The sequence below is a fragment of the Solanum stenotomum genome, chromosome 2 (assembly GCF_019186545.1).
Source record: "Solanum stenotomum isolate F172 chromosome 2, ASM1918654v1, whole genome shotgun sequence".
Lineage (NCBI taxonomy): Eukaryota > Viridiplantae > Streptophyta > Magnoliopsida > Solanales > Solanaceae > Solanum > Solanum stenotomum.
The window spans coordinates 63585632-63600764 of record NC_064283.1 but is presented as its reverse complement, the minus strand read 5'-3'; the positions used below and the strand labels follow the sequence as shown (position 1 = coordinate 63600764).

Sequence of the window (15133 nt, the reverse complement as noted above, 5' to 3'; positions counted from 1 at the left end):
ATATTTTTATATGTGATATTACTCGAAGATTCAAGTTTCACAAACTTTGTTGGGGATTTATTTATTGAGGATCTACTTGAGAATTTTCTTACCTAGAAAATTACTTGAGAACATTACCGAAAAAACGTGTTGGAACATTACCGAATAACGTGTTGGAACATTACCGGAAAAAAAAAAAGAAAGGTGTTTGGAAATAAAAGGCCTAAAAGAAACAATTGAAATTATCATATTTAATCAAGTACTTTTTTCTTGGGATAAGAATTTTGAAAAATAGATACGTTTTCTAATACCTAAATTATATTCATCTTATTAAGTACTTTGTGTCAATTTCTTATTTAAGAGGTTCTTTCTTATAGATTTTACACTACGTCTTTTATTAATGGTTATTGTTTTTTCATTATTTTATTCTTCTTTTATTTGGGTTTGATGCACTTGAGTCGAAGGTCTTTCGAAAACAACTTCTTTACCTCTATGAGCTAGTTGTAAGGTCTGCGTACAGTCTACCCTCCCCAGACCCCGCTAAGTGAGATTTTACTAGGTATGTTGTTGTTATTAAAAGATACATATTCTAAAAGAAAAATCTCTTTTTGATTAAAGAACGTGAATAAAATACATAAAATATATTTAAAATTGTGCCATATTATAATAGTGTTTTTTAATTTAGTACTGAATTTTTTTTGGTATAATTCCCTTGCTATCTTTGTACCACATCGGATGAACCTCAAGAATAGACAAAATACATGCCAACATGCGTATGCTTTTCCTCCGTGGATCATGCGTGCACTTTTGGATTTGTACTTAGATACTCCAAAAGATTGAAAATTATCAAAGCACCTAACATGCTATGTTGTTTTGATGTCGCTAATTATATCACGAAATAAATTTTGCAACATTCACATTTAGATTCACATTTAGATTGTGAAAGCTTAGATTTCCTAGCTTTTTATGTTTGAATTTCAGGAGTCGTTCACAAAATTTGAGTCTTTAACAAATTTTCAAACTTCACGTGATTATGCTGAAATTATATTTACCAAAGTTTTGAACATTTTACATAAATGAATTTTATCTTAAAATCAACCATTACTCAATTATTTTTCATGTGATATCCGATATTAATTAGTAGTGCAATAACTTGCTAGACTAAATTTCGTGGATCGAAAACAATGTTGTCACAAACGTAAAAAGTTAGGAATCGTGAAATTTGAAACAAACATTCTTTTTAGGAGCTTCAATAATAAATAATGAAATTATTTATGAATTCAGATTGATTATAATTTGATTTCTTAACTAAAAATAGTGTGTAGGTTTATCGAATGAAATGTATGCTTGTCAAGTCCAATCCTTTGTCTTCACTGATCTAACACTTTGGTGATTGAATATATTTTCTCTAACACTAACCTCTTTCCATGAACCTAATTTTGGCCTTTTTATCCAATAGCTTCAAATATATTAAATATATATTTATATCAAGAAATGAACATTTCTTATTTATATTGTTTAAGATCAAATAACATCAAGTGATACAAAAGAAACAAAATGGGCATTTGGTCTAGTGGTATGATTCTCGCTTAGGGTGCGAGAGGTCCCGAGTTCAATTCTCGGAATGCCCCCAATTCTTACTTTTGGTAAATTTTTATCTACTTAAATGCATATAAAAATATATATTTAAGTGTATCTGACAAAAAAAAATGTTAATTAATGATATAAAATATAATTAATTTAAATTATAGAGATCGTGAATTAGTAAACATAGTAAAGATATTTTTGTAATTAGATAGTTTCTCCATTTAAAATTAAGCATGTTGAGTTATTTTGGTTGGTCGTGTAATAAGTTTTTATTTTTATTAATTAGTGTAACAATATCATTTAATACGTGACATCGATATATCTAGTATAAACCAACATCTTGGAATTAACAAAATGAGTTTATCATTTGAAATTCAAAATTGTTAACTAAAACAACTTTAAAATACTTTTAATAAGATATAGGGAAAAGACTCAAATATGCCATCGAACTTTTAGAAAAGGCTCATTTATGTCATTCGTTAAAAGTTTGGCTCATTTATGCCGTTGCTGATAAAGAAAAGGTTCATCCATGCCATTTTTTTTAACTCCGGTTTTGCAAAACCATTTTTTACACACCAAACATGATTTAACACTTTTCTACTGGTGTTTTTGGATCAAATGTACATTTTTTGCTTCTACATCCTTAAGAACACCAAGAACACATAAAGAACATTAACTATTCCCAAATTTCAAACTTATTCAATTCTTCATGAATCGCCTCAAATTTCAAGAGTAGTTTCGCTCCGAGCTAGATACCAAAATTTAATTTCTTTTGAGCTTGAATTCAACCTAACTCAACAAGACCCAATTGAAATTTGTTCAAAGTTTCAAAACTTGAACATTCTTTAATGGTAGATTCTCCAAAACTTCAAATCATTTGAAATTTTGAACATAAACTCAAAAAACACTAGTCAACAAAGATCTAATGTTAAAAACAAGAATCAAAGCAAAATTTGAAATTTTGGGACTGATTTTCGTTTTTTGGAATATATTTTTTAAATATGGGTGAATTTTTTGAACTCTGCAAATGATTTTAGAATTTTTGTTTTTTTTTTAAAAGAAATTAATGGTGTAGCCGAAATTTGAGATGATTTCGTAAAGAATTGAAGATGTTGAAAATTTTGGAGTTGTTTATGTTCTTCATGTGTTCTTGGTGTTTTTAAAGAAAAACAAGCAAAAAGTATACATTTGATCCAAAAATTCCAATTAAAAAGTGTTAAACCATGTTTGGGNACAAAGATCTAATGTTAAAAACAAGAATCAAAGCAAAATTTGAAATTTTGGGACTGATTTTCGTTTTTTGGAATATATTTTTTAAATATGGGTGAATTTTTTGAACTCTGCAAATGATTTTAGAATTTTTGTTTTTTTTAAAAAAGAAATTAATGGTATAGCCGAAATTTGAGATGATTTCGTAAAGAATTGAAACTGTTGAAAATTTTGGAGTTGTTTATGTTCTTCATGTATTCTTGGTGTTTTTAAAGAAAAACAAGCAAAAAGTATACATTTGATCCAAAAATTCCAATTAAAAAGTGTTAAACCATGTTTGGGGTATAAATAAATGGTTTTGCAAAACTAGAGTTAAAAAAATGGCATGAATGAGCCTTTTCTTTAACAGCAATGACATATATGAGCCAAACTTTTAACGGATGACATAAATAAACATTTTCTAAAAATTCGATGGCATATTTGAGCCTATAATATTGTCTGTTATGAACAAAATCCGCATAATTCTTTCGGAAAATATTTCACATCATTAAGAATATCATGTACATTATATGTATCACATTTTTCCTCAAATATCAATGTAAATTTTGTTCATACGCTCGACACAAATCAATATATATACATATCTTGAATAATTAACTCAATTTTACAAGCTCACAACATTTATTTTGAACGGACTAACATGTTGAATTTAAAGTAAAGTTCAAAATTATTTTTATAGGTTTAAATTTAATATAATTAAATGCATATATTAACATTTAAAATTAAAATGTTAGTACTTACTAGAACTTATAATACTAGAGGAAAAAGTAAGAAAATTGAGCGAAGCATTATGAAACACGTCTAAAACTGTAGAGAAATCTCCAGAACTTACCAGAAGCTACAAGCAATTGGTCAAAAAAAAAAACTTTCATCACCAAAACTCACCGTTTTTGTATCCAATCTACGGTTACCTAGAAACTTCGAGAGACTCATTTCAACTATTTATACTCTTCTCATTTTTTCCATTTTCATTCACATTATACCAAAAACGATCTGTAATTCTGTGATACTTTGCTTTAGTAGTTAAAATATTACTCTCTGTTTTCTTCTTTTATTGTTGTGAAAAAGTTTGAAAATGGCCGGAAAAGGTGAAGGACCGGCGATCGGAATTGATCTCGGAACAACGTATTCGTGTGTAGGTGTATGGCAGCATGATCGAGTTGAGATTATTGCTAATGATCAAGGGAACAGGACTACGCCGTCGTATGTGGCGTTTACTGATACGGAGCGATTGATTGGAGATGCTGCTAAGAATCAAGTTGCTATGAACCCTACTAACACTGTTTTCGGTAAGTTCTGGAAATTCATGATTCTCGTTCAGTATTCGAATTAGGATTTTGAGTTTATGTTCAGTATTTGAGCTAGGATTTTGAGCTTATGTTTAGTATATTGGAGCAAGGATTTGAGTTCATGAACTTTGAATTTGATTAGGTTCTCGATTAATCATTTATACCTATTAAGCTAGATTTTCGAAAACATAAATTTAGGGTGAGTAAAACTGTATATCTTCCCTGTTTCATCAATTCATCAAGCTAGGTCCTGATTTGTATCTGCATTTTCAACTTATGGTCTGTTGATCATAAGTAATTGTAGCTCTGCCCTGGTTTTTTGTTAGTTTTTTATATAGTACCATAACAATGAAGAGTGTTCAATTTAAGTTTAAAGAAGTGGAATCTGGCGAATTCATCCACCTTAACCATGTTAAGCTAAAACTATCAACGATAATAAATTCTTGTTTTTGTATGCTATATTTACTCCGCTGTAACCACTGACAAATTTTTAGCTTACCCAAATTATCTTTTCAATTGAAGTTTCAAGTAAGAAAGAAAGTAATTATGTTTGAATTCATGCTGAAATCTTTTATAATTTGATTGCAGATGCCAAGCGATTAATTGGTAGGAGATTCAGTGACCCATCAGTGCAGAGTGACATGAAGCTTTGGCCTTTCAAGGTCATCCCAGGACCTGCTGACAAGCCTATGATTGTTGTCAATTACAAAGGTGAAGAAAAAGAGTTCTCCGCAGAAGAAATCTCCTCCATGGTTCTTATTAAGATGAAGGAGATTGCTGAGGCTTTTCTTGGAATAACAATAAAGAATGCTGTTGTTACTGTGCCTGCTTACTTCAATGACTCTCAACGTCAGGCTACTAAGGATGCTGGAACTATTTCTGGGCTCAATGTTATGCGTATTATCAACGAGCCTACTGCTGCTGCAATTGCATATGGACTTGATAAGAAATCAAGCAGTACAGGGGAGAAGACTGTGCTTATTTTTGACTTGGGTGGTGGTACATTTGATGTCTCACTACTTACCATTGAAGAAGGTATTTTTGAAGTGAAAGCCACTGCTGGTGATACTCATCTTGGTGGAGAAGATTTTGACAACAGGATGGTTAATCACTTTGTTCAAGAATTCAAGAGGAAGCACAAAAAGGACATCAGTGGGAATCCTAGAGCTCTTAGGAGATTAAGAACTGCATGTGAAAGAGCTAAGAGAACACTCTCATCCACTGCTCAGACAACTATTGAAATTGATTCTCTTTATGAGGGAATTGATTTCTACACGACGATTACTCGTGCTCGGTTTGAGGAGCTCAACATGGATCTTTTCAGGAAATGTATGGAGCCTGTTGAGAAGTGTTTGAGGGATGCTAAAATTGACAAGAGTGGTGTTCATGATATTGTTCTTGTTGGTGGCTCTACTAGAATTCCAAAGGTGCAACAGTTGTTGCAGGACTTCTTTAACGGGAAGGAACTCTGTAAGAGCATCAACCCGGACGAGGCTGTTGCATATGGAGCTGCTGTGCAAGCTGCAATCTTGAGTGGTGAAGGGAATGAAAAAGTCCAGGACCTTTTGCTGTTGGATGTTACACCTCTTTCCCTCGGTCTGGAGACCGCTGGAGGTGTCATGACCACCTTGATTCCAAGGAACACCACGATTCCGACTAAGAAAGAGCAGGTGTTTTCAACCTACTCAGACAATCAACCTGGTGTGTTGATTCAAGTTTATGAAGGTGAAAGAGCCAGGACCAGAGATAACAACTTGCTAGGGAAATTTGAACTCACTGGCATTCCTCCAGCACCAAGAGGTGTCCCCCAAATCACTGTATGCTTCGACATTGACGCAAATGGTATTTTAAATGTCTCTGCTGAGGATAAAACAACTGGTCAGAAAAACAAGATTACCATCACCAATGACAAAGGAAGACTATCTAAAGATGAGATTGAGAAAATGGTTCAAGAAGCTGAGAGGTACAAAGCTGAAGACGAAGAGCACAAGAAGAAAGTGGAAGCCAAGAATGCCTTAGAAAATTATGCCTACAACATGAGGAACACCATCAAGGATGATAAGATCGCTTCAAAGCTTTCTCCTGAGGAGAAGCAGAAGATAGAAGATTCGGTTGAGCAGGCGATTCAGTGGCTTGATGGGAATCAACTCGCGGAGGCTGATGAGTTTGAGGACAAGATGAAGGAGCTTGAGACCATATGCAACCCCATTATCGCGAAGATGTACCAGGGTGGTGTTGGTGGTCCTGACATGGCTGGTGGCATGGATGAAGATGGCCCTTCAGCCGGTGCTAGCGGTGCTGGTGCAGGCCCTAAGATTGAAGAAGTTGATTAAGCTTAAGATTATGATGAAATCTAGTTCCAAGTAGTAGAAATAAGATGTAGTGTAGTTGTAGTTGTCTAAACTTGTTTTGTGTATGTAGAAATATCCTTGATATTTCATCCAGTCTAGTCTTTTCCAGTTTGTGTTTGACATTTTCTCTGTGCTTGTTTATGAGTTTTATGCAACTTTCTTTCATGTAGATCACTTCTGAGATCCCTTTGCCTTTTCTTTTATTTCCTACGGACATTCACACATCTCTAAATTTAGAACACTGAAACCAGAAATTATTAGGCCAAGTGAGAATAGACGCAAAACACTAAAGAAAAATTGTTTTCCTCCTCTTGAAGTTGACTGTGTGTATATTGGAATTGAGCTTATTAGAGAAGTCTAAACGATTAAATAATGAAAACATTAAGCCACCGTTGTAACCAATGAAGCAAATGATCGGAGAATTTATGGAGGAAATCGGGTTATTGAAAATATATATTGCTTCTTGGCCTATTGGTGAATCAGATCTTCTTCGATTTCCGGCATCGAGCTTCTTCGATTTCCGGCATCAAGCTAGTAAAGTGATGTAATTGCTGATTTGCAGATTAAATCATTAACTAACTTCTACTTGGGGTTACTCCTTGAAAAGATTCTTCATTCGAGTTAGCTTTCATTATAGTCTTCGGATTATAATTCTTAGATTCATGTACATATCAATTTTGCATACCAAAACCAATTCTTAGATTCATGTACATATCAATTTTGCATACCAAAACCAATAAAACCATTACTAGCACCCGAATTGGACTTTAGTCATTTGATTCGCAAACAAAATTATCCCGAGATTCTAGTTCTTGGATTAATTTATACCACTTGAGAAGTGGGATAAAAAAAATTCAAGTTTAATGGGATATCTACAATTAAACTTGAGACAAAATTTATATACTTCATTTGGTTGGCTTTTATTCCAAGCTAAAGCTAAATTCTAGAATATTTCATCATATTCCGTGCATCGACCGACCCCATTAACTTTAAGCCAAAGTTGCCAGGATACCAAACTTTGTTATCACAGATATAGAGCTGGCAACTTTGACCTGTTAAGATTTTGACATGCTCTATCCTGACCCGTTTAAAGTCTTCTTACATCATACGATGAACCCATTACCCGCCTTGCCTCATCATGTATTTTAAATAAATAAGATTGGCCCGGCCCTGCCCTGCCCCGCCCCATTTAATTGTTCCTCTACCCTGTCCTGTCAAGGGTGTGCTCTGCCCGTCCCGCCCCAATTGCCATCCCTATCAGCTAAATCAATATGAGAGTACCAGAATTGATCAGGCATGAATGCATATTCAAGACTAGCTTATTCAAAAATTGAATAGACACATCTTTCTTACAAAGTTTATTCTTCTAGCTCGTTGAAATGCAAAGTTGTTAAACTTTTTCAAGTCTACCTTGTTCAAATCAAATACGTTAGAATGATGTAAACACATAAGTTGTGCATTGCTGGTTCGAGTTATCTCGATAATAATAGCACAACTTCCTCTCAAGTTCTGAGAGACAGATGTACCAAAAGATGAAAAATCTCAATGCAGTAAGTTGTCTTCTGGAATTTGAGTCCTAAGATGAACAGCTTTCTCTTCAGATATACATAATGATCAGTATGTTATACAGAAAACGAAACACACGACATGAAGAATAGAGACAGATTTAAGCACAAATACCATTCAACGATAAGAATAACAGTATGAAGTTGTTAACGATGGCAATAAAGGATCAAGAGTAGCAGGAACAAAATGGTGTGGACATTGAGGGCATGCAAAAATAGCATCTTGTGTTCCACATTGGTTGATGAGTGGGGAAAGAAAACGAATCTTTCCTGATTGAATTAGAAGAAAATATAAATATCATTTCCATTGAGGTCAGTAAATAATAGTAACTACTACCTAAGAGAGCGAGCATCCACTGATTTTCAAGCCATTGCTTCTGTCAAATCAACATATGCATGTGTGGTCCAAGGCGAGGGGCGAAGGCACACTAGAACCTCGTGCTCTTCTGGTCCTACACGCTGCTTAGGCACATGAATTTCAAGCATAGTTCCAGTTTCATCTCCATATGCTTCTAGTTTTGCGTCTTCTGGAATGCGAGTCCTAAGAGGGATTTCCCTGACAAATTCCCCTGAAGGGCAGTGCTCCGGAGATGGATCTGATAGCTTGAAAGTCCTGTTTTGTCTTTTGATGATAGGGATACATCCAGTGCTGATACAAGATATCTTCACAATCCCATGAGAGATGGTGTTTCTCCAAGTAACTTTGACACTTTTTAGATCCACAAAAGGCATGCTAACAAGTATCAAGAACCCTGCGTCGTCTTCATAAATAGTTTTTGCAGCTGTAACAGGACCAGATGCCACTTGCATAGCACCAGAAAAATCTCTTAGCCAGGGTGGGCTAATTGGATGGATATCCGTAAGCCTCTCAGGATGTTGACTATTAGGCAAACAGCAATCGTCATTGTTTCCTCGAGTAAATCCATTTTTCTTCCTCTTGTTGCAGACAGCCAAAATGTTTAGTCCTTCTCCATTTACATGGTTTGCAGATCGAGTAGATAGATTCAGACTTGATCCATTCAACAATCTCTCTGGACGAGGAATTGCGTTGTTCTTCAATGCAGGTGACCGTTCAAGCTCAAATTCTGTATGCGGAAGGCACCTCCATGACTCAAAGTCACTGGCTTCAGAAGGAATCGAAAAATTCATGTCTCGGCCTGTAAGCTCCATCCACTTCTTTTGCTCCTCCTTATCAAGACCTGTAAGATTAGGTGACCTAACAACTTCAATTCCATGAAGGCACTGAGGGTTGGAAAGACCTCTGTAATGTTTCCTCTGCATTTTGTGAGATCGAACAAAACCTTTCTCTGCAGTGAAAGGAAAGGGGCTCTCCCCCTGGCGTGAATGCCCGTTCATGTAACTCCTCAATTGCATCTTGCCAAGAGCATTTTCAGGCCTGTCCTTGAAAACCCACATGTACATATTCTCCATATCATGCTGAACAAGGAAAACATCCTGCTTCAGATCCGATTTATCATACCGAGAAACCCCGTTACTCTCACGAATAATCTTACCCTTCGACTTCTCATTCAGAGCTGGCTTAAAGTAAAAAGTGAAGAAAAACCAAGCGCCCCAAATACTATCAAGCCGCTTGGCACACTTCCTCCCAATCTTTGTGACACTAATATTCGTCTCAACCTCATAATGTTGGGAACCAAGGCCTACATCTAGCATATCACATGTATCATTCCACGACGGAGGAGGAGGGCTGGGCTCGAGTGGGAGATTAATATCAGGTGGCTGTAAATGGTTAACAGTCCGGATCAACTCCCTCTCCATTTCATCATGAGAAGATGAACCGGAATCCATGGACAAGAGGGTGGACAAATGATTGCTTTCAATGGTTAAGGTTGTTAGAAGATCTTCACCCATTTTCCCCTTTGCAAGCATTTCCTATTATTCGGGGTGGTCGTAGAGGTGCCTCTAGCCCTTAGCACAGGGTTCAATGGAACCTACTGCTTTCAGTTCTAACCAAGTATACATGTGAAAAGGGATCTTGAAAATGCATAAACATACTATAAGGAATCCACTCCCAACTAACCGACTCTAAATCCTGGATCAGCCTATTTGGAACAAAATTTCCACCACAACTACCACTTAGTAACATAACCATGACCACCTCATCCACATATCCACAAAGAATTAGACAACTCACGATTCAAAAACCTCGAATCAAACAACCCAAGATTCAAAATCCTTCAAATTCCAGCCAAAACAGATAACCAAAGAACCATATAAACCACTTCCCAATGCTTTTCACACACACCCATACCAGAAAACTCACAACTTTATCAAACAATTCATCAAATACCCACTAAAGATTCAACCTTTCCAAGTTCAAAACACCATTTCTTGATTCCAAACAAAGCCTACAATCTGTATCATTCAAAAAACTCAAGTAAACAAAGAACCCCACAAATGAATTACACATACAAACTACAAATTTCAGTAAAGATCCAAAATGAGAACTTCTCAAGAATACCTGATTCCAAAACCAGAACACCAATTCTTGATTCCACACAAAGCCTACAATCTGTATCATTAAAAAAAACTCAAGTAAACAAACAACCCCACAAATGAATAACACATACAAACTATAATTTTTTCAGTAAAGATCCAAAATCAGAACTTTTCAAGAATACCTGATTCCAAAACCAGAACACCAATCCTTGATTCCAAACAATCCTACAACATATAACATCACAAAAAATAAGAAAAATACACAACCCCACAAACCAATTACACATAAAAACTACAAATTTCAGTAAAAAAAACAAGTAAAGATCCAATTTTTTTTCTCAAGAATACCTGATTCCAAAACCAGAACACCAATTCTTGATTCCAAACAATCCTACAATATATAACATCATAAAAAAATAAGAAAAAAACACAACCCCACAAAACAAAACACATAAAAACTACAAATTTCAGTAAAAAAGTAACTAAAGATCCAATTTTTTTTCAAGAATACCTTATAAAATACTCTGAATCTGCGAAAAAAAAAAGCTATGAGAAATGAGAGGCGGTGACGTAAAAAGGAGAATGAAGAGAAAAGGGCACTTTGATTGAGAGCTTCTTAACAAGATAATAATTTTGATAAGGGTTGATGAGAAATGACCTGCACTAGTTACAACCGTTAGACAAGGGGACCAAACGCCGTTAGGTAACGGTGACGGTGTTAGTAGCAAAAAGATAAAGCAAGTCAATTATTATAACCTGTCAAATTTAATAAATATAATATTTGGGGAAAAATAATAATCATGTTTTATTATGGATTTATTATGGATGTACAAAATTCTTCCTTTTCTACAAATGGTAAAAGAATGATTTTTTTCCATTTTGATTAACGGCATATTTAACGTATTTTTATTTTAAGATCAACTATACTTTCTGCATTTTATATTAATTGTTTAATTTACTATGAATAGATACCTCATATGACTTATTAATATATTTCTATTAGTTGTCCAACTTATTAAAAATAGATGTTCCAAATTACTTATCAAAAGTGCATTAATTAATATTTTTCTCATTTTATGCTTATAATGAATTCTTTTTCTGAAAGAACAAATAAATTTATGCATTTCAAAGAGGTTTATTAAAGGGTAACCCTCCGTCGTTTTTTATTTGTCATATTTTTCTTTGGAGAGTTAAATCATAAAAATTTTAACTGACACTTTAAGATGTATTTATTTTTCTTTATTATATTGATATGAAAAAAATTACAACTAATAGAACTTTTCATATAGTATTTAACTATCTAATTTTTATTCTAAAATATCAAATTAATGTAATCAATTAATTAAATAAACTCTCAAAAATCGTAATATAACAATTAAATAATATACGTAAGTGATGGTATGTGGTACAAGTTGAGGGGATTAGTAAGAAATGAGGTATAGAGCTGGAATTGAACTTATCAAGATAAGAAGGTGGCTCACCTTTGAATGAGTAAAGTCAAGAATTCGATGGGACAGCTCAACATGAGCAAATTAAATTAAAGTAAAAGTGCATATATGGTCCAACTAACTTTATTACATTCACATTATGTTGATATTGATATTTATGGGGGATTTATCATTCTACTCCTACTTGTCTAAATAAGTACACTTTCCTATCTTTTTCTTTTTTCTCTTTGTTAAAAGTTTTCCTTCTCCTTTTGTTGGGATAAGGTTTTGGGATGTGTTAGGTTGAAAAGAAAATTTATCTTACAATTTTTATTTTTATTTTTTTAAAAAGTGATAATGTATTTTCATCGGAGATAATATTTTTATCTCACACAAAATAAAGGTAATATAACAATAATACACCAATAACGGTTGTGGTTGAATGATAAGTACTCTTTCAATTTTAACTAAGAGGTCTCGGATTTGAGTTTCCTTGGTTATGAAGTTGTCTTTGTTAAAGAGCGTTTTACCCCTTAATGTGAGACTTCTCAGTTCGAATTCTGATTTAGTCGAGCTCCAATGTGGGTACCGGACATTGGGTGGAAAACCAAATAAAAAAATAACAATAATATCCCGTGAAGTTTTATAAGTGGATCTGAAGAGGATATAATGTACGCAGATTTTACTACTACCTTGTAGAGATATAGAGACTGTTTTTAAGAAATTCTCAGTTCAAAATGCAGCAATTTCAAATACTCTCTCTCCATATATATATAACAAGTCACACAAAATAGAAGTATATTTACATATATTTCTAACTCTGCAAATTTCATTCGTGGGATAAATTATATTGAGTTGTTGTTATTAATAGTTATAAGTGATACTTATAAAGTTTTTACTTATATTTTGGTAAAGGGGTGGTGGATAGGAGTTTATAGGTGTATGTTGGAGTCTTGGAGATATGGAAGAGACCATCTCCAACAAGTCAATACTTTAGTTGGAGATAGGACTCCTCTCGTTTGATTTTATATAACAAATAAATATTTTAGTGTTTTGTCTATTTTAGCAAATCAAGAAAAATTTATTGCTTTCCTTCCATATCACTTTTAGTATTAAATATAACTACATATACTAGTAACAGTTAAATCTAGAGTTCTAAAACATTGTTAATAAGGTTGATTTATTAAAATACTCCTCTAATTAAATTTTTTTAAAGGGTGTGTCAGACAGTGATAGATTCATAATTTTCTGAGTTCGAAAAATAAAAATATAGTATTTAGGATTTAAAGTTGCAACCTCAAGTGAATTCTGAACCTCCTAATTAACTAAATCAACGTCTTATCTTGTGTTTAGGGGATTCAAAATCCTATAAATCTATACTAAAAATAAAAAATAAAACTCTTTTATATATATATATATATATATATAAAATGTAACTTTTTACCTAGAATATTTGGATGAACACCCTCATGACCTCACTTCCTCATAGATTTGCTTTTGATGTCAGGTAATATAAAACGAAAGAATGCAATTGTTTATTAGGGAGACTTAATGAGATAATGAAATTGTCATTACACACATATATATATATATATATATATATATATATATATATAAGTATATTTGGACTTAGCTTATATCTAGTTCAGTCACTTTCTGTTTTGGTCTCTAAATAATATATAAAATATTCCACTTTAGTTTATACTATTATTAAATATTTGTGCTCCCTTTGTCCCTAATTATTTGTCCATTTTTCCTTTTATAGTTGTCCCTAGTTACTTATCCATTTTGACAAATCAAGAAAGGATAAATTCTTTTACCTATTATATCCTCAATTAAATGACTAATTACTTTGAAAAATGTAAAATTTTTCATCCACTTTATAATTAATAGGGGTAAAATGGTAAACTTACTATATCATTAATTATTTTCTTAATATACGTGTTAATTTAAAAGTAGACAAGTAATTAAGAACAAAGGAGTATTACTTTATTGTAATGTTAAGGTTCCTGTATTTATGGCAGCTCACAAAAGAAAAGAAAAAAGGAAAAGAGGAAAATGATAGTATAGCAATAATAATTAGAAAAAGAAAAAGAGAATCTTTCTAGTTGGAGAAAAATGAATTGTTTAAAGGTTCAATTCAAATAAATTTTGAGGTGGCCTTCTTTTATAAGCTATCCACTTGTATATTTATTGCTTAATATAATTAATAGGGTTTTTGTTAGATAGAAAAGGGAAAAGAGGAAAATGATAGTATAGCAATAATAATTAGAAAAAGAAAAAGAGAATCTTTCTAGTTGGAGAAAAATGAATTGTTTAAAGGTTCAATTCAAATAAATTTTGAGGTGACCTTAATTTATAAGCTATCCACTTGTATATTTATTGCTTAATATAATTAATAGGGTTTTTGTTAGATAGTGGTGGCACAATATGTGATGTGTGAATTAAACCATATATTATTATTTGAGATTAGCTATTGATTGAGAATAGGTTTTAGAGCCATAAAATGTTATTATTATTATTATTATTATTATTATTTATATATTTTCAACGTATTGATGTGTATAGTTTGATATATGGGTTGAAGCTGTAATTTTAGTTACACGTTCTATAAAGTTCAAAAATTCGATCAAAATTTTGTATTTATACTAAAAAATTATTTAATATATATAAATAATTTATATAAAATTGAAGAAATTATTTTTTCTAGAATTTAGATTTCAGAATCGATAAACAATCAAAAATTCTGGATTTTAAAATAATGACAATAAAATAGTAATAGAGTGTGGCCTACACAAACCCTAGATACAACCTACTCCATTTGTAAACATATTTAACTTATCATATTGATGCACTAACAGATCTCAAATTATGCAGTTGTTCTTGCATCTTTGCTTTACACATGTTCAATGGTGGGTAGTAGCAAATTTCCTTTTATATATATATTGTAAATAATTAAAGTACTTAAAAGTACACAACTCTTTAAAACAATATTATTAAAATATATACTTATTGATATAGTAAAAAATAAATCATTCCACTATTTCGGAAGGGCAGATATATAATTTAGATGTAAATTAATTATTAGCGTGAAATTAAAGAAGGATGATAAATGGATTTTATGGTGAGACTTAGAAAAAAGAGTTTCTCTATAGAAGAAATTAATACCAAATTTTGCCTATAATGAATTGGAAATATCAATAAAT

At 32.5% G+C, this 15133-nt stretch overlaps 2 protein-coding genes and 1 non-coding gene across 7 annotated transcripts; 2 read left to right on the top strand and 1 right to left on the bottom strand.

The window, feature by feature from the left end:
* Window positions 1-1538: 1538 nt before the first annotated feature.
* Window positions 1539-1610, top strand: TRNAP-AGG (transfer RNA proline (anticodon AGG)). Its single transcript has one exon. It is a non-coding gene; the product is annotated as a tRNA-Pro (tRNA).
* A 2215-nt stretch (window positions 1611-3825) lies between these two features.
* Window positions 3826-6644, top strand: LOC125854830 (heat shock cognate 70 kDa protein 2-like). The gene is made up of 2 exons (XM_049534414.1): window positions 3826-4124; window positions 4713-6644. Exons 1-2 carry the CDS (start codon window positions 3911-3913, stop codon window positions 6455-6457), a joined length of 1959 nt encoding a protein of 652 aa, XP_049390371.1. The 5' UTR covers window positions 3826-3910; the 3' UTR covers window positions 6458-6644.
* A 1570-nt stretch (window positions 6645-8214) lies between these two features.
* LOC125854414 (uncharacterized) lies at window positions 8215-11142 on the bottom strand. Of its 5 annotated transcripts, XM_049533947.1 has the most exons (5): window positions 11012-11142; window positions 10849-10891; window positions 10683-10725; window positions 10523-10573; window positions 8215-10416 (listed from the first exon to the last, which is right to left on the bottom strand). In XM_049533947.1, the coding sequence occupies exon 5, from the start codon at window positions 9928-9930 to the stop codon at window positions 8404-8406; it is 1527 nt and encodes a 508-aa protein (XP_049389904.1). In that variant the 5' UTR covers window positions 9931-10416; window positions 10523-10573; window positions 10683-10725; window positions 10849-10891; window positions 11012-11142; the 3' UTR covers window positions 8215-8403. The 5 variants fall into 5 exon arrangements, with proteins under 5 accessions (XP_049389904.1, XP_049389909.1, XP_049389905.1 ...); XM_049533952.1 differs by lacking the exon at window positions 10523-10573 and having other exon boundaries at window positions 11012-11132; XM_049533948.1 differs by lacking the exon at window positions 10849-10891 and having other exon boundaries at window positions 11012-11070.
* Between the last annotated feature and the right edge of the window lie 3991 nt (window positions 11143-15133).

What these genes read in the sequence shown, in the direction of transcription:
- LOC125854830 (XM_049534414.1), top strand. Translation starts at nt 3,911, where the DNA reads ATGGCCGGAAAAGGTGAAGGACCGGCGATCGGAATTGATCTCGGAACA. An exon ending in CCCTACTAACACTGTTTTCG is followed by an intron (nt 4,125 to 4,712) that starts GTAAGTTCTGGA and finishes ATTTGATTGCAG; the next exon opens with ATGCCAAGCGATTAATTGGT.
- LOC125854414 (XM_049533947.1), bottom strand. Translation starts at nt 9,930, where the DNA reads ATGCTTGCAAAGGGGAAAATGGGTGAAGATCTTCTAACAACCTTAACC.